Source organism: Lepidochelys olivacea, assembly GCF_965140295.1.
Source record: "Lepidochelys olivacea isolate rLepOli2 genome assembly, chromosome: 1".
Taxonomy (NCBI): Eukaryota; Metazoa; Chordata; order Testudines; family Cheloniidae; genus Lepidochelys; species Lepidochelys olivacea.
Window position 1 is genome coordinate 279,108,391 of NC_140411.1, and position 18,602 is coordinate 279,126,992.

At 41.4% G+C, this 18,602-nt stretch overlaps 1 protein-coding gene across 2 annotated transcripts in view; it reads right to left on the minus strand.

Moving 5' to 3' along the window:
- Positions 1 to 8,747: 8,747 nt before the first annotated feature.
- Positions 8,748 to 18,602, minus strand: part of METTL25 (methyltransferase like 25) — a gene marked incomplete at its 5' end in the record, with an annotated part of 99,196 nt that continues 89,341 nt past the window's right edge. The window contains 3 exons of one of the 2 annotated variants that reach the window (XM_084616747.1): positions 8,748 to 9,012; positions 11,224 to 11,295; positions 11,879 to 11,953. In XM_084616747.1, coding sequence (XP_084472873.1) covers positions 8,926 to 9,012; positions 11,224 to 11,295; positions 11,879 to 11,953 — 234 coding nt within the window. In that variant the 3' untranslated portion in view covers positions 8,748 to 8,925. Of the gene's footprint in view, positions 9,013 to 11,223; positions 11,296 to 11,878; positions 11,954 to 15,902; positions 16,679 to 18,602 lie in introns of those variants that run through there. The other variant, XM_084616748.1, reaches the window with a different exon arrangement.

The following is an 18,602-nucleotide window of genomic DNA, read 5'->3' on the forward strand; positions in this document are numbered from 1 at the left end:
TGTGAACTGTATTTAAAGTGTTCAAGATGTCTAGTAGGGATATTACCCAGATGAGTAGGGTCTTACCAAATTCACAATCCATTTTGGTCAATTTCACAGTCATAGGATTTTAACAATAGTAAACGTCATGATTTCAGCTATTTAAATCTGAAATTTCATGGTGGTGTAATTGTAGGGATTCTGACCCAGAAAGGAGATGGGGGGTGTGTGAGGTCACAAGGTTATAATAGGGGGGTTGTGGTGCTGCTACCCTTACTTCTATGCTGCTGCAGGTGGTGGCTGCCTTCAGAGCTGGGCAGCCGGAGAGCGGTATCTGCCGGCCAGAATCCCAGTTCTGAAGGTAGAGCTGTGTCAGCAGCAACGCAGAAGTAAGGATGGCACGGTATGATATTGCCACCTTTGCTTCTGCGCTGCTGCCTGCAGAGCTGGGTTCTCAGTCAGCAGCCACCGCTCTCCGGCCACCCAGCTCTGAAGGAAGCAGTGTAGAAGTAAGGATGGAATGGTATGGTATTGCTAACCTTACTTCTGTGCGGCTGCTGGTGGGGTGCTGCCTTCAGAGCTGGGTACCCAGCCAACAGCTGCTGCTCTCTGGCTGCCCAGCTCTGAAGGCAGCACAGAAGTAAGGGTGGCAATACCGCAACCCCCACCTACAATAACCTTTTGACCCCCCTGCAACTCCCTCTTGGGTCAGGACCCCCAATTTGAGAAACTCTGGTCTCCCCCGTAAAATCTGTATAAGATAGGGTAAAAGCACACAAAAGACCAGATTTCATGGGGGTAGACCAGATTTCATGGTCCATGACGTGTTTTTCATGGCTGTGAATTTGTTAGGGCCCTACAGATGAGATAATCCTTGAGGTATGGCTAACTTGATGCTTCCTTTACTGCCAGGCATTTTATAAAGACACCTGGGGTTGTGAAGACAGCAAATGGCAGCACTTTATTGGTAATGACCATCTCACACTGTGAATGTGTGATATGGTCTGTTTGCTGAGTGTATCGCCACATGGTATTAGGTGTGTTGTAGGTCAAGAGACATGAACCAATGCTAAGGATCTAATGAGGCAAGTTGGAAGATAAAATCACCATCCTGAATGAAATTGTGAATTAATTTGTTGAAGATTGAATGCATGCCTCTTTTCCTTTCTGGGATGAGACAATAGTGTGAATGGAATCCCCTGGCCTGTGAACTCCTGTGCAACTTCTTTTGACTCCTGGCTGAAGTAGGAAATTCACTTCTCTTAGTAAAGTCTTATGTGAAGGGTCCCTGAAGAGGGATGGGTAAGAGTAGGATGGAGTGACTAGGGACTGGAATTGTACAGAATAACCCTTGATGATTCGAGGACTCACTGGTCCAAAGTGAATTCAGCCTGTGCTGCTGAACAGAAGGAAAGGAAATTGGCAAAGGGGGCAGGGGAGAAGATACTGTCTGGCTGTCAGGATCAGTGTATGGCTCTCAAGTGTACTGTCAAACCTCCTGCTTTGAAGAGGAAGCAGGGTAAGTAATGCCAAAAGAATTGGTGCAAGATCTCTGATCTGCCCTAATTTAAGGGTTTAGATGATGGCAAAATACCGGGATCCAGACCAGAACTCATGGTATCTGACTAGGTAATTTTTGGAGACTAAGGACCACTCCCAGAGGGTTTTAGGGATAGACTGTCAGCTCATTGAAGGTAGTATCTGCTCACTTCTTAGAATCTGGCCTATGACTGTTGAAATGTGATGCCATCTTCATAGATTACTCTTAGAGCCAGAGCTTCAACAAGTGCCTCTGGACTGGTGGGTCCTGGTGGCACAGGACCAACATACCAAGCATTGATAGAGAAAGTGGTTCTCCAGAAGACAGAGGGACATTTAGTATGCCAGTCAGAAGTGGATATCTGGCAGGCAGAAGACAGACAGGGCTTGAAGTTCAAATATTTTGGCTCCATTATGAAGAACTAAAAATGCTCCGGCATAGGGCATCGACCAGCTGGTCGTCTATCCAAGATGAGGAAAAGGGTGGCTGTCCACACAGAAGACAACATAAAAAATATTCAGAGTATCTAATATCTAACCAAAACTAAGTATAACAAAAACTATAAAGTTATAACCTTACTACCTTTTGTTTTGTTTGTGAGGAAAGGTGCTATGAAGTAGCAGACTTATACTGCAGGGTTCTGAGTTCTGATTCACTGCCAAAGGCAGTAAAAGGAAACTGAGATGATGTTGGGATTGCAATACCTATACATCCTTGAATGGAGGGGCACAAGGTTTTGCAGGATTCAGGTGCAACCCCAATGGACAATACTGGCCAAGACGTTCCATGAATTCACATACAATGCGCATGTGCCCCATCATCCACACAGACAAATACTGGAAGAAAGACCAGGTATTTCCAGTAGTTCCTGAAGTAATGTATATGAATGAACATGGCACATTGTGCGGCAGTGAAAGGAAAATAGCCATTTTTTTCACCGTAATCTTTTCAGTAATAAAACTTGAAAAGATCTCATCACATGTGAGACACTGTTTTCCTAATGGCAGAATCCTTGAAAATGGCCATGATGGGCTTAATGAAATTTCCCCCTCTCCTTGGTGTTCAGGTATCTGAAGCTTAGAAACTGTATTGAGATTGGTCTTCTGATGACCTCTCTGACAGTGAACATCTGACAGAATTCTCATGAAAGAGCTGTTGTTCTAAGAAGCACATTGCCTCTGTCCTTGTCTGGATAGACTACAAAGTGCCTGACTACTGAAAGAACCTGCAAAGTTGATAAGGAGCCCATGAAAATTTATTCAGACCTTGTTTGGGCTAATTCTAGAGATCGTGCCTGCTACTCTGAGTTGGATCAAATGGCCTTTTATATAACAACCAACTATACTTGGCACTTAGTCAGAACTTTACACATTAAAGTTTTCGAAATTAATTATATTTGCAGCATTCATTGTACAGTTTTGATTCCGTTCACACTGAATTGGGCTGGGCACCCTGAATCTAATGTACATTGGCCTTGCTGGGATATTTTTAACACTGGTGTAGTAGTGTTAGCACCAGTCTTGAGTGCAAGACGTTGACTATTTGTGGGTTCCCTGTTTGGGTACATATCTGATGTGTTTCTGGTACTTGGCCTGGAAAAGCAGGACAACCAATTCATCTCTGAAAGGAGTCACATAGAACACTAAAATAACGGTGTTCCAACAGACTAGTTAATTGTGATGTGATCATGAAAACATCATTACATTTCACCAGCGTGACTAGTCAACATATACTGATGCATCATCACTATACAATATCATGATACAACAACAATTATTTTATAGCACAAATTATACTGGACATAATATTGCTTTCTTACCTCCAGCGGCTAGGAGGTGAAGGAAAAGGTTTTCTCACCTTTATTCCTCCTCTCTGGGGAAGGAATCAACCAGCTCATTAGGTTCCTTAGTGCTCCCCATACAGTCTTACATGTGGAATGCTCCATTTTCTCTTCCTCATCCTGCTCTTGAGAGATTCTGAACAATTACAGTTCCCATTAACTTCCATGGGAATTGCATGTGCTCAGCAGCTCTGAGGGGTTGAAACTCCAGGGACCAAGAGGAACGTGAGGAGCTCAGATTAGCTCCATACACCTAATGAGGATAACGTGTTTTGGGAGCCACAGCTTAAATATAAGTAGCCTAACATTAGAACAACCAACACCTTCACATCTCTCCCAAATGTACAGTGCAAGACAGACTTGGCTTGTTGGAAAGACACCTCTCATTTTTCTTTTTCCTGAATGGCTCAGGAGGGTTTGCCTAATTCATTCATTCAGACATCGTTTGCAGACATACACAGAGCTAAGATTACTTTCTCTCAGCCCTAAAAACACTCTTATGGCTGTCACTGTATTTGGTTCAGTTGTCAAAAACCATTAGCACCAGGCAAGTTTTCCTTTCTTCCCACTCCTACCCAGTCTAACCTCCAGTTCCCACTTTCCTTCCCCCCTTTCATTTTACTTATTATACTACAGTCTGTTATTTATTTGTCCATTTCTCCTATATATAAGTAATTTAATTAATTGTGTTTTATGCACTGTAACATATTAAACTCGTATGGTGTCGTGCACTGGAAAATTCTAATAAAAGCCACTCAGACTTAAAATAGAAAATTTTCACTCATTTAACATTGACAGTACATCTGCAAGCTTAATGAGGCAACCCACAGAGATAAATACATCAGCAAATAAGTTCCCACACATGCAGCCAGTGGCCTCGTCAGCCAAGTACAACTGCCTGGGGAGTTTGGGGAAGATTCAGCTTAGTCACAGTTTATACACGGCACATTCAGGACTGGTCATGGCCCCTGATACACTCCACTCTGGTGGAACAAAGGGGCCATACAGCTATTCTAAGAGGGCAGCTGAGAATTATCCTTGGGAAAGTCCCCTGGTGGAGTACAGGCAACATGCCTGGCCCTCTGTGACCATCTTTTAGAGGTACAGGCATAACCTGGGGGTATAGTGTGTCAAGAATACTGCACAACACAATAGCTGTCTGGGGACAGTTACCATCTGGCATTAGAGCAGCGCTGAGGCTGTTTAACTTGCATCAGATGTGAACTGGCCCCTGGCAATCTCAGGGAACTGCAAAGGTCATCTTTCCTCCACCCCATTGGGTCCTCTGCCGGTCCACAGCTTGTCTAGACCTCCAGATTGGTTCCTCATTCTCTGTCCTGAAACTATGCTAGTGGAAGACCCAACTGATTGAAGGCCCAGTACTTGGGCATTTAAAATTTAGGTGAGACAAAGATCTACAGAGAACAACTTTGAATGATCAAAAAACCAAACTTAAATCTAATCTCCTAAATTCTGCACTTGGCCCATTTCCTGTAAAACAATCCCCACAGGATTCTTAGGTCAACATAATTTAGGGAATTGTACCCCTAGTAATACAGTCCTGGCCTGAATTCACTTTTGGGAAAAAATACCGGATTTTTTGTTTGAATCAAACAGCATAGAAGGTAAATATGTCTGAATCACAGACCTGATTCAGGCCAGTTTAGTGCTGCTCATGTCAGCCATCGATGGGATTAGAAGATATGTCTCCTAGAGAGGGAGAACGGTCTTGTGGTTAAAGCACTGGACTGAGACTCTTGAAACCAGTTCTCATATCTCCAACTGACTCCCTGTGCAATTGAAGGCAAGTCACTTAATCTCTCTGTGCCTCAGTTTCCTAGCTGCAAAAGTACAGATAATAATACTGCCTTTGTCTGACTTTTCTATTTACATTGCAAACTCTTTGGGGCAGAGGCTGTCTCTTATTATGTGTCTATATAGCACCTAGCACAATGTGGTACCAATCAAGATTGAGACCTGTAAGATCTGCTGTAATATATGGATCACTGAAATATATCTTTGCAGCATTCAGGAAGTAAGTATGGGGTTAAAGTATAATATTTTCTGAGAGAGGCAAAACCTTGGAAGCATGGAAACTTCAAAAGACTAGTATACTGAGATGTGCCAGATGCCATAGGCACCAGGATTAATAATAAACTGTTGTAACTATACGTGTTCTATGTATTTTTGGAAATTAGGGATTGTAGTTTAGCTCCATGGGACAGGGTTACCAAGCTTCCCCCAGGAACTAAGATCAGTGGGGGAAAATTACCGCAGATACTCCAGAGAAGTATCACCCACTGGGGAGAATTACATATACTGCTACAGACTGGATGCAAGAGACCCAGGAGACAAAGAAAAAGCTTGTGGTATAAAGGGCCAGCCTGAATGGCAGAGGGGGTCCCTAATTTTGATCCAAACATTGACATGACATTGTAACCACCAGAGTAAAACTCTGCTGGAAGCGTTTGAAGGATTGGAAAGCCATGTGGAAGATGAATGACATCTGGTAAGTTTAGCGTGTGTGCAGACTGTGTATTGTTTTGTGATATGTTTTCTCTGTAATGCTTTTGTCCTAAAAATAAATGTACTGTGTTCTGAAAGCTAGCTCGTCACCCTGTCTTTGTTCCTGAGACAGAGCAAACCATACACAGGTGCTGGATTCAGGTCAGCGCTGCTGGGGTAAACGCAGTGAATTGAAGAACTGCAAGACTAACTTCCTAGTCTGGAGGAAGTGGGACAAGGGTCCTGCCCACAAAGAGGTGGTGGCTGATGCCTGAGACCTAAAGGCGTGCCCCTGAGTAGACCAGAGTGGGGGAAGAGGTGCAGTTAACTGCAACACATTTATCATTACATTTATAGAATACCCTTAATACTGAAGGCTCCTAGAACATTTTGGCCTGTCTAATATACTAACGTGTAGCTGGTTCTGGGTTGGAATGTAGCAGCCATGTTGTATTAGCAACAATACAAAAGAGCAAAATATCCTTAATAGTATGCACTATCCCAATGGCTCCAAAGCATCATGAATCTGCAGATTACAAGAATGTATCACATGTTGCCTACTCAATAGCCCGTTTTACCTTTTTTTTAAAATATATTTTATTGAAATTATGAATAGAAAGTAAAAATAACATTAAAATACTATATTAAACAGTGTGAAAGTCTACAATTATCAAAGCCAAGTAAGGAAATTTTATCTTCAATTTCAGCATAGATTCATCCAGTTGAAACTGAGATTTCCAGAACACCTAACCATGAAATATTAGTCCCACAGAAGTCAATGGTAAAACTTCTGCTGGCTTTACAGAAGCTTAGATTTCACTGACTGAGATGAGTTAACAAGAGTTATCAAGATACAAAACAAGATTAAACTAGCTAAGTGAGACATAAAGGGTAAAAAGAAAACATTCTACAAATGCATTAAAAGCAAGAGGACCACCAAGAACAGGGTAGGCCCATTTCTCAATGTGGGGGGTAAACAATAACACACAATGTGGAAATAGTAGAAGTGTAAATGACATTTTTGTTTCAGTTTTCACCAGTTTTAAGGTTAGTAGCGATTGGACGTCTAACATAGTAAATGCTAGTGAAATGAGGTAGGATCAGAGGTTAAAATAGGGGAAGAACAAGTTAAAAATTACTAAGACCAGTTAGATGTTTTCAAGTTACCAGGGTCTGATGAAATACATCCTAGAATACCCAAGAAGCTGACTGAGGAGATATCTGAGTCATTAGCCATTATCTTTGAAAAGTCATGGAAGACAGGAGAGATTCCAGAGGATTGGAAAAGGACAAATATATTGCCCATCTATAAAGAGGGAAATAAGGACACCTGGGGAATTAACAGACCAGCCAACTTAACTTCAGTACCCGGAAAGATAATGGAGCAAATTAAGCAATCAAATTGCAAAACCTAGAAGATAAGGTGATAAGTAACAGTCAGGATGGATTTGTCAAGAACAAATTGTGTCAAACCAACCTGATAGATTTCTTTGACAGGCCTTGTGGATGGGGGGAGAGAGGGAGTGGTATTTGTGGTATATCACGACTTTAGTAAGGCTTTTGATACTGTCTTGCATGACCTCATAAACAAACTACGAAATAAAACCTAGATGGAGCTACAATAGGGTGGGTACATAACTGGTTGGAAAACTGTTCCCAGAGAGTAGTTATCAGTGGCTCACAGTCAAACTGGAAGGGTATATCAAGTGGGGTCCCAAGGGATCAGTTCTGGGTCTGATTCTGTTCAATATCCTCATCAATGATTTAGGTAATGGCACGGAGAGTACACTTATAAAGTTTGTGAATGATACCAAGCTGGGAGGGGTTGCAAGTGCTTTGGAGAATAGGATTAAAATTCAAAATGATCTGGACAAATTGGAGAAATGGTCTCAGGTAAATAGGATGAAATTCAATAAGGACAAATGCAAAGTACTCCTCTTACAAGGAACCAGTTGCACACCTACGAAATGGGAAATAACTGCCTAGGAAGGAGTACTGAAGAAAGGGATCTGGGGGTCATAGCGGATCACAAGCTAAATAAGCCAATAGTGTAACACTGTTGGGGGAAAAAAAGCAAACATCATTCTAAAATGTATTAGCAGGAGTGTTGTAAGCAAGACACAAGAAGTAATTCTTCCACTCTACTCTGTGCTGATTGGGCCTCAATTGGAATATTGTGTCCAGTTCTGGGTGCCACATTTCAGGAAAGATGTGGACAAATTGGAGAGTCCAGAGAAGAGCAACAAAAATGATTAAAGGTCTAGAAAACATGACTTATAAGGGAAGATTGAAAAAACTGGGTTTGTTTAGTCTGAAGAAGAGAAGACTGAGAGGGGACATGGTAACAGTCTTCAAGTACATAAAAGGTTGTTCCAAGGAGGAGGGAGAAAAATTGTTCTCCTTAACCTCTGAGGATAGGACAAGAAGCAACAGGCTTAAATTGCAGTAAGGGTGATTTTAGGTTAGACATTAGGAAAAACTTCCTGTCAGGGTGGTTAAGCACTGGAATAAATTGACCACAGAGGCTGTGGAATCTCCATCATTGGGGATTTTTAAAAGCAGATTAGACAAATACCTGTCAGGGATGGCCTAGATAATACTTAATTCTGCAATGAGTTCAGACCGGACTAGACGACCTCTCGAGGTCCCTTCCAGTTCTATGATTCTAAGAGAATGGGCATGTCCCCATAATTCTGAGCTATACTATCCCATCAGTTTTTAAGATATTACCATCAATAGAGTTCTGCTTTAAAAATAATCTCACAATATGGGTCTCTGAATTTTTCTGGGAAAATCAGATGCTTAACATTACTTTAATAAATTAGACCAAGACATGTTGAAATATAAAATGACTTCAATTTTACTTTGGATATATTTCTCATGATTCATACTTAATGCTTTATTTTTCAAGTAAAAACAAGATGGTTACATAATATATCACTGAAGTACTTAGATAATAACTTAAAATAACAACAAAATAAACATGGGGGTCAAAAGTAACAACAGTATCAGACCTAGAGCAGTGAACTATCTAGCAATTTGCTTCAACTTGAACACACTTCTATTTCTTCAGAGCAACAACTGCATAGCATCTGGGGGATTTCACAGGATCAAATAACTTCACCAGTCCAGACCAGGTAATGTTGTCCTGTAAAATGATACATGATTAAAGCACATAAAAATGTGTTTGACTTAAAAGCTGAGATATGGGAATGGGTCCATATTTTGAAATACAAAACTGCAAAAAAAGGAAACTCTAACTTTTATGCAATACATGAAACAGTTGTGAACTCACAAAATAATGCTTATGAAAAGAAAAACAATCTGTGGTTTAAAGCCTTTAAATTATTTCTTACATATTGTCATGTGGGTCTACCACTCACTGTACAGATCTTTTCTTTTATGAATTACAAGCAGTGAAATTAAAGACAAAATCCTACTAACTTTACTCATTCAAATAGTACCACTGCAGTTAATGAGATTTCTTACATGAGTAAGTTGACTTGGATTTGGCCCTAACACTTTGTATGGTTTCTATAATTTCTATTTCATCTTGTCTAGAAAAATACAATTTGTGAGTCTACTAGTTACTCCTGAGGGAATTCTGCACCAAAAAATTAAAGTATGCACCAAAAAAAAAAATTTCTGTGCACAATATTTTAAAATTCAGCAAATTATATTTGTCAATACATAAATGTGGAGGTTCCAGCATGGCAGTGGGGAGCACAGACCACTGGCTGCATTGAGTAGGAGATCACCCTGTAGTCCCCTCTTCCCTGGGCCAGGTACTCAGTGGTGAGGCTGCACCCGACACTGACCCTGAAACACCCTGGGGCCCTGCCCTCTGCAACAGGTGCACCAGGAGTGGGCAGGCAGGCTCAGCCCAGCAGGATCCATGTATGGGGGATTCAGGTGTCAGCAAGCCGGACGGCACACTCCCTCACTCGGCAGCTCTGTGCTCACAGCAATGGGGAGCAGTGGCACATGACTCCACAATGCTCCCCCCTCAACTATTCCCATGGGCATCCCCAGCCCCAGGGTGATTTATCTCTCCACTGGCTGCTCCGGGCACTGGAATCGACATGCCTGTACTGTTGGGGAGAAGTGCATGACTGCTCTTGCATCTTCCCTTTGCTTCCCTATCATTTTCGGGGGGGGGGGGGCAAAGAAATCTACAGGGAACATGAATTCTGCAGTGTGAAGTAGCGCAGAATTCCCTCAGGAGTAACCAGTGCAAGATTAAATCTATGGGTATATTAAATTTAGAGAAGGTAAATCAGTGCTAACTGCAGAAGGTCTGATTTCCCAGTTTGGGAAATATACAGATCTCTTCATGATTTATAGTTAGTTGGAATTTGGGAAATACATCATTAGATATTTCAGAAATGCCTCCCTCTGTAAAAATACCAGTTAGAACAAAACCAAACATTTATTACAACTCATTTGCTCCAAGTGTACTGTAGAAGAGAATAAAACAAAACTTTCCTTATGATAAAACGAAGCTATTAAAATGAAAAGTTTATAGTGGAAAAAAGAGCTGCTCACACAAATGGGTTTAATATGAAAAGGTCACAAAACTTTATTTTGAATATAGCCCACAGTAGAAGCTTCAAAGAAACCACTATAACAGTCTTAACAAATTACTATTGGATGGAAAATGTTTTACTGGAACAGCATAAGTATGATAATTACTTTTGAGTTAATTAGGACAAGCTGAGACTTAGTGGTGTAATTCAATGGAAGTCAGAGTAGTTGCACCAGCTTACTGTACACCAGATCTGTATTTGGCCAGTTCAGATGTGCTATATGCTAGTCAGGTACAACTCAATTGATTATATAACTGAAAAAAATCTTTCTTTCATTATATATCTTAAGTAAGTAGGGATAAAAATAATCCATGTGCATTTTGGACATGATCCAAAGCCCACTGAAGTCCACAGAAAGACTGCCATTGAGATCAGTGGGCAGCAGATCAGTCCTTAAAATATCATTAGTTGAAAGCTCTAGTATACACAGGGTAACGTTTGTTTAGTACTTCCAGTATTACTTTCAATGATTAATATACCAATACTTGGTATGGAATAAGATTTGTAAGGGTTTAAATTTTTTTTTTACCGTCTACTGACTAGTAATTACCATACAATTAAAAGAACATAAACTTTACTGTTGCAGCTTTGCTTAAAATAATAATAAAAAAACATCTGCTGGGCATATGTTTAGACAAAGATGGAATTAATAGTTAAATTTTTGCAACAATGATGAGAATAGTAAGTCTACAACAGGGACTCTTTGGTACTCAGTAAATAATTTGGTTAAAATAAACAGACTTCAGGTAACATAAAATATGAAGAAAACACACCTTCTCTTTGAGGTAGCAAAGACGATCCAGAAGTAATAAAACTTCTATACAGGGAGCCAGAACAACTTTCAACTGAAAGACAGGTTAGACACGATCATGGCTTTAGGAAAGTAAGCCAACATACTACTAAAAAGACAACTCTGTCCCCCAGAAACACTTCTAGGAAGGTGAATCATTTTCTTGAGCAAAACCTTTACAAGTGCCACCTTGCCAGTTCTTCCCTCTCTGACATTTTCAGAAAAATCTAGTAAAGATCAAAAGTCCATGGAATGTTATGAGCAGGGAAAGTATTTTATCTGGCTGGCTCTGAGGCATAATCTAATATGCAAATCATACTATAAGTGGCAGAAAGCTCTTGAATAGGGGAATAATTTTTTAGAAGATTTTTTGTGAAATAACTTCATGGAGACCAATCCAGTTTCAAAAGGAGTCTGACATTTCTTTCTTCTCATTCATAATCCCCCTTGAAAAAGAACCTTCCATGTGTTCTCGTTATTATTTTACTGACACCCAATATAGCTCTGGAATAGGATATCCTCGAAGTAAGACAGTATATCACAATATAAGACGGTCCACCACCACATAAAATTCAACACGGTTCTATTCTGGACTAGCACATATATACAAGGTAATGTTTTTAATCCTTTGTTTTTACCATATTAAACGCTTCCAGCTCATTCATTCTATGCTTGTATTTTTCATAGTAATCCATTATACAGCTGTCTGGGAGCTGCAACAGGGGGAAAAAAAATGGATGACAACAATTAAAGCCATTCCTATTACCTAGCCAAGGCAAATTCTGAAACAATATTATTCTTTCTAATTAAGAGTGATGTCAAATGAACTTTAGTTTTGTTTGTTATAGGAGTACTTTTCTAAGGCTTATAATGAGCCATTTTTCTGTTCTCAATTACCTGAATTCTTCGATCAACTTTAGCCTTTTCCCTAACATGAAATATTCAGATATATTCATTATTCAGAAGCATGAAACCATTCTTAAATGAGCACTATACACTGAAGTGGAAGTAATGTTCCTATTTCTTACAGTGGATATTTCACATCAATTTTTACCAAGAAGTACAAAAGGGCTCACTTAAAAAGCCAAGGGGGGGCATATGATATGTCAGAGTAAAAGGAGTAGGAGTCAGGACTCTTGGGTTTTATTCCTGGTTCTGCCACTTACTCGCTGTCAGGCCCTGGAGAAGTCACACACTTTCTCTGTGTTCCAGGTTATCCCTCTGTGAAATAACTATAATACTTCCATATTACTTTTTCTCACTTGTAATTTTCCGCAGCTTCCCTCTCCTTCAGGAGACTGCCTGGTGCAGTGTTGCCAATGCCTGTAATATTGCAGGTGCTGCAGTTTGGGGCTGGTTTTGGTGAGAAGACACAGGCAGCTCTGGAATTTTGCCTGAGACACGTGCAGCTTTCCCCTTTGGCTACTAGAGGCCATTATGCTGCTTGTGTTACAGACAGCAGCCATAGGGAAGCTGGGGCACAACTGGGCTGGCCCCTATTCCAAGTTTGGCAGTAATGGCTTAACATCCCCCACAGTGCAGGAACTGTTCTTTTAGTGCAGGAAGAATGAGTTTATGAAGATAAGCGCTCTGGGGAAGCCCTCCCACTGAAAACTGGAGATGGGGGACAGCTATGGAGAATACCATGGGATTAGGAGAAGAAAAGCAGGTGGCTGCAGGATCCTGCAGGGGAGGAGTGGGACTGGGGGAATGCAGGATCCTACCTAGGGGATCCTTCCAGGATGGAGTGGGGCTGCCTCCCAGCTGGGACCAAGGAGAGCTCTGGGCAGTGAGAGGGGAGCAGTCCGGTCATCTGGGTCCAAATTCTCAAAGGAAGCTCAATACAGCAGCCACAGTTACACATGAGCAAGTTATCATGTGCATTTTTCACATGCACAGGGTCTGAATTACATATGCACATCTAACAGCATTTCTAACTACTTGATTTGTGCACACTACTGTGTTTATTCTACACACGGTTCTCAGAGTTGCAAGTGTAAAAAGTTGTGTGCTCAAAATATGAAAAATATTATATGAATATAGAGACCATATTATTCTGTGATATTTGGACATTATACTCTGAATGCAAATCACCAAAGGAAACAAAGGCCTTGTCTTCACTACAGGGGAAATTCGATCTAAGCTACACAATTTGAGTTACGTGACTAGCGTAACTCAAATCGACGTAGCTTAGACCTACTTATCGCGGGGTCCACACTATGCGATGTCGACGGGAGATGCTCTCCCATCGACTCCCCCTACTCTTCTCAATCTGGTGGAGTACAGGACTCGACGGGAGAGCGATCTGTGGTTGATTTAGCCACGGGTCTTCATTAGACCCGCTAAATCGACCGCTGATGCATCGATCGCCGCTCGTCAATCCCCCGGTTAGTGTAGACAAGCCCAAAGAGTATGCCAGCTGCACTTGCCAATTCTTTCTAAAGTCTCCAATTCTGAAAGAACTGGAGTGTGCTCCTAACATTCTCAGGCAATACAGGAAGACTGCACTGTGGCCAGAGTCTCTTCCGTCCTCTCCCTCCACAAATTCACACATTTTAGTTGGTTTTGGGATATATTCATGTTACTTTAAGTTTTAATGCACTATTGAAAATAATGTGATTTTGTACATGTGGTTCTTGCACCCTTCCTCTGAAAAAAGAAAGCCACAGATCTTTAATTTCCCCAGACTGTCAACACCATTATGTAATCCTCCACCATTTCCCTAGAACAGCTGTTGCCAAGGAGACACATCCAGTAGTGCTCTGTGGTAGGAGAATGAGCAGGGGATTTTAGATAAACAGAGATGTGCTTTCTTATTTTACTGCCCAGAATACAAAGTCTTAATTCTCAAGTGAGAGAACCATTCACTGTGCACAAATATCCGTACCAAAACCATGATCCCCTTTTCTCTTCCTCTTAAGATAACATGACACAATGTAACAATACGTGCCATTTATTACTGCTTGATATTTTCTTATATGAGTACTGAGAAGTTCTAATCAGGGACATGGCGCCATTGTGCCAGGTACTGTACAAATGTCTATGAAGAAACAATCCTGATCCTGAAGATAAATGACACAGAACAATGATACAATCCTATGCATATTCCATATACATACATATGTATTTACCCCCCAAATCTTATGGTTATAGGTGGATAAATTGCCAACTAACCTCATCTTTATTCCACTCAATCTAGCTATTGGATCATTTCTTATTAGCACTGTGGTCTTGAGGGGAGATTTAAAGGAACGGGTATCAGCATTACAGATTAACTCAAGGTGAGCGTTACACATGTAAGGAACATTGTGGAAGGCAGTATGAAGATGTTTGTGTGAGAAGATGAAAAACAGGCCGATAAGACTCATGTTGTTGGCAGACTGAAGGACATACATTAATAATAATTTCATACTCTCCAATTTTTTTTATACCATGAACAACATTTTAATAGAAGTCATGGATACTTCCTCTTACAGTGAGTGTGGTCCACCTTCCCTCCCATTCACAATCATGTAGTAACTATAGCCATTACATAATTACAAATGTAGTAGTAGGAAAGTAGTTGATATACTTTTAGATTCTTTTAATGCAATGTAGCAACTGGAAACAAGGAGGAGAACAGCTCTCCATGGACCATGGCCAAGTGCTTAAGTGCCAAGTGCCACCATTGGTCTAATCTGATTAATTCATTACTCTGCACTACATTTTCTTAAAATGAAACAATCCAATATAAAAACAAATACCCTACAGCTAAATTCCAAGCCCAGCGCTGCTTGTAAAAAAATCCATGACAACTGACAATATTTTGGCATATGTCAGTGGATTGTGAAGTCTGTTTTCTCTTTCTTTAAAAATGTAAGGCAGCGATCAATTTCACAGATTCCATCATCACTGGAATCTAATCTGGGGAAACACAAACAAAGGACAGGGGGCAGGTGCTGAAATGGTAATAAGTTTAAAGTGAGAGTGGGGAAGCACAAAAGTAGTAGGAGCTAGGTATCTAATAGCCTCTCAGGACACACAAGGCTAGGTGGTTAAATGTAAGGCTGCTGAAGTTATGCTGCATTATGACAAAGAAAGTAGAAGCATTAAAAAAAGAAAATCACGAGATGCTATACATTTGTTTTTCAAAGTCAAAAAAAATCATGTTATACATCTTGAGAAATACTCTGCAATCATGTAATTAAAGATTACCATACACTTATAGACAAGGAGAGGGAGAGTAAAGTGTACAGTTGTTATTTTGGAATTTCCTCCCTTGACTGTTTAATTGTATAGGTCATAATGTTCTCAACATAGTTTTTGTCTGGAATTTCCTAATTTTAACATTAAAAACAACCACCCACAAAACTAAGGCATTTAACTTCCAGATTTTTGAAGCTATGTTGGTTTTACAAAAAAATTGGTATCTAAATTACCTAACCAGGAAGTTTTTGGACAGACACTATCGAACATCCTATCCTAAGCATCTTAGGAAAGCTACAGGACAGAATCTAGGTTTCAGAGTAACAGTCGTGTTAGTCTGTATTCGCAAAAAGAAAAGGAGTACTTGTGGCACCTTGGAGACTAACCAATTTATTTGAGCATAAGCTTTCGTGGCTCACGAAAGCTTATGCTCAAATAAATTGGTTAGTCTCCAAGGTGCCACAAGTACTCCTTTTCTTTTAGGACAGAATCTCTTTCCCATGAAACTTCATACAAATCATAAAGCAGCCCTTCATAACTCCTTGGTCCTGACAAGCTCCACAGAGTCTGAGGGCTTCTCCCTTTTCCCATGCACATCTTCAGTACGTATTTCACTGTGCAGCTAAGTTTGTCATCGATGCATGCATAGCACAGCCTGCCTTAGTTACACCCTTTACAAGTTTAATGAAAAACCGCATGCAAAATATCTCACTGCCAATGTGCAACATGCAGTTTTGAAAGGGTCATATATGAGTCAAATTAACTGCAAAGGTCATTTGGAACATTCAAGCCATTGTTCTCCAGTGAGTGAAAAATCAGCAGAGAGGACCTTCCAATATGTTGATCTCCCCCTCTCCATGCAGAAGAGATAGGAGGTCAGCTACCTGTATAGCACGATCCCTCTCATTCTTCTGGCATGCTCTCCATAGGTCCAAAGAGTCATGCATGGGAAAGGAGCAGGCCAGCAAGTAAGAGTGACAGATTGTCAGGGGGCAGGGGAGGGAAAGGAGTGTACACATTGTCACTCTGGTGCAACTAGTGAAAAATGCCATATGGAAATTAATGTTGCCAATGGCATTAAAGATTATTTAACATTACATTAATGTTGGTATATGGCTGGAGCACCTGCAAGACACAGGTCAGCATAGAATCATGAAGACAGAGGGCCTCCATCTGGATGCTCCCCACTGGACTCCAAGGTCCACCGGATGTCAAAGGATCTACTGGGTGTGTGGGCTGGACCCCGATTTCTTCTACAAGAGAACAAACCATGGATGAATTCAGAGGGAAGTCCATGAAGAGAACCTCCCGTAGTTTCCCAGCCCCTATGTAGGCATTTCCATATAGAGACATTATCTGGCCTAATAAATTTAAGGCCGGGATTTTTAAAGAAGCTTATTGGGATTTGGGCACCCAATTCCCTTAGGCTTCTTCATAATTTCCAGCCTTAAATACTTGGTCTTACAATGGCCTTAACATGTAAATCTGTACTTAATACTATAGGAAACGGAACACACTGAAATTAAACTATTTCTTCCTTTTGACACTAATTTAGAAAGGAACATAATTTCCACAGAAACAAATGCATGAAACCACAGTATCAATTATAGAATAAACAATATGCTGATAACTGATACAGGACTGAACCCAGTATCTTTTGAAATATAGACTTATCTGACATGGATCATTGGCTCATGTTAACAAAGTATGAGACTGTTATATCTGGGGTGTAGGTGGCCAGGCCAGCAGTCTGCTGGGTGGGAATTGAAGGCAGGAGTTGAGACAAGTTACCAACCCAAGTCAGGAGATGGGTACCAGGGCCAAGCTGGGCCAGCGTCAAAGGTAGGAGTCAGGACTAGCTACCAAGCTGAGTAAGAAGACAGGTACCAAAGTCAAGCTAGGCTGGGGTTTAAGACAGGAGTCAGGAGCAAGATGTGGCATTAATGATTTGGAGGATGGTGTGGATTGCATCTTCAGCAATTTGCAGATAACACTAGACTGGGAGGAGAGGTAGATATGCTGGAGGGTAGGGATAGGATACAGAGGGCCCTAGACAAATTAGAGGATTGGGCCAAAAGAAATCTGATTAGGTTCAAGGACTAGTGCAGAGTCCTGCACTTAGGACGGAAGAATCCCGTGCACCGCTACAGACGAGGGACCAAATGACTAGGCAACAGTTCTGCAGAAAAGGACCTACGGGTTACAGTGGACGAGAAGCTGGATATAAGTCAACAGTGTGCCATTGTTGCCAAGAAGGCCAATGCCATTTTGGGATGTATAAGTAGGGGCATTGCCAGCAGATCGAGGGACGTGATCGTTCCCCTCTATTCAACATTGGTACGGCTTCATCTGGAGTACTGTGTCCAGTTTTGGGCCCCACGCTACAAGAAGGACGTGGAAAAATTGGAAAACGTCCAGCGGTGGGCAACAAAAATGATTAGGGGACTGTAACACATGACTTATGAGGAGAGGCTGAGGGAACTGGGATTGTTTAGTCTGCGGAAGAGAAGAATGAGGGGGGATTTGATAGCCGCTTTCAACTACCTGAAAGGGGGTTCCAAAGAGGATGGATCTAGACTATTCTCAGTGGTAGCGGATGATAGGACAAGGAGTAATGGTCTCAAGTTGCAGTGGGGGAGATTTAGGTTGGATATTAGGAAAAACTTTTTCACTAGGAGGGTGGTGAAATACTGGAATGTGTTACCTAGGGAGGTGGTGGAATCTCCTTCCTTAGAAGTTTTTAAGGTCAGGCTTCACAAAGCCCTGGCTGGGATGATTTAATTGGGGATCGGTCCTGCTTTGAGCAGGGGGTTGGACTAGATGACCTCCTGAGGTCCCTTCCAACCCTGATATTCTATGATTCTATGACTGCCACCAGTTGAGTATTCTGAGGAGCTGCCGGGACTGCTGCCAGTCGAGTACCCTGAGGAGCTGCTGGGACTGCCAGCTGCTGAGTACTCAGAGGAGACTGGGGGCCCATGAGCAATGGGGGCCTATGAAGAGGTACAGGTAGGAAGTAGCCCAGGGAAAACCAGACTTTAGTCTGGTTGTGTTGCTGCAGCTGCCGTCAGTGTGTTTTGGGAGGGTCCCTGCTGACACAGTGGTGGGATCACATGCCACTGGTAGGGCCCTGGGCTGGGATCTGGTGGAGTAGGGTGGACCTGGGTCCCCCTATTC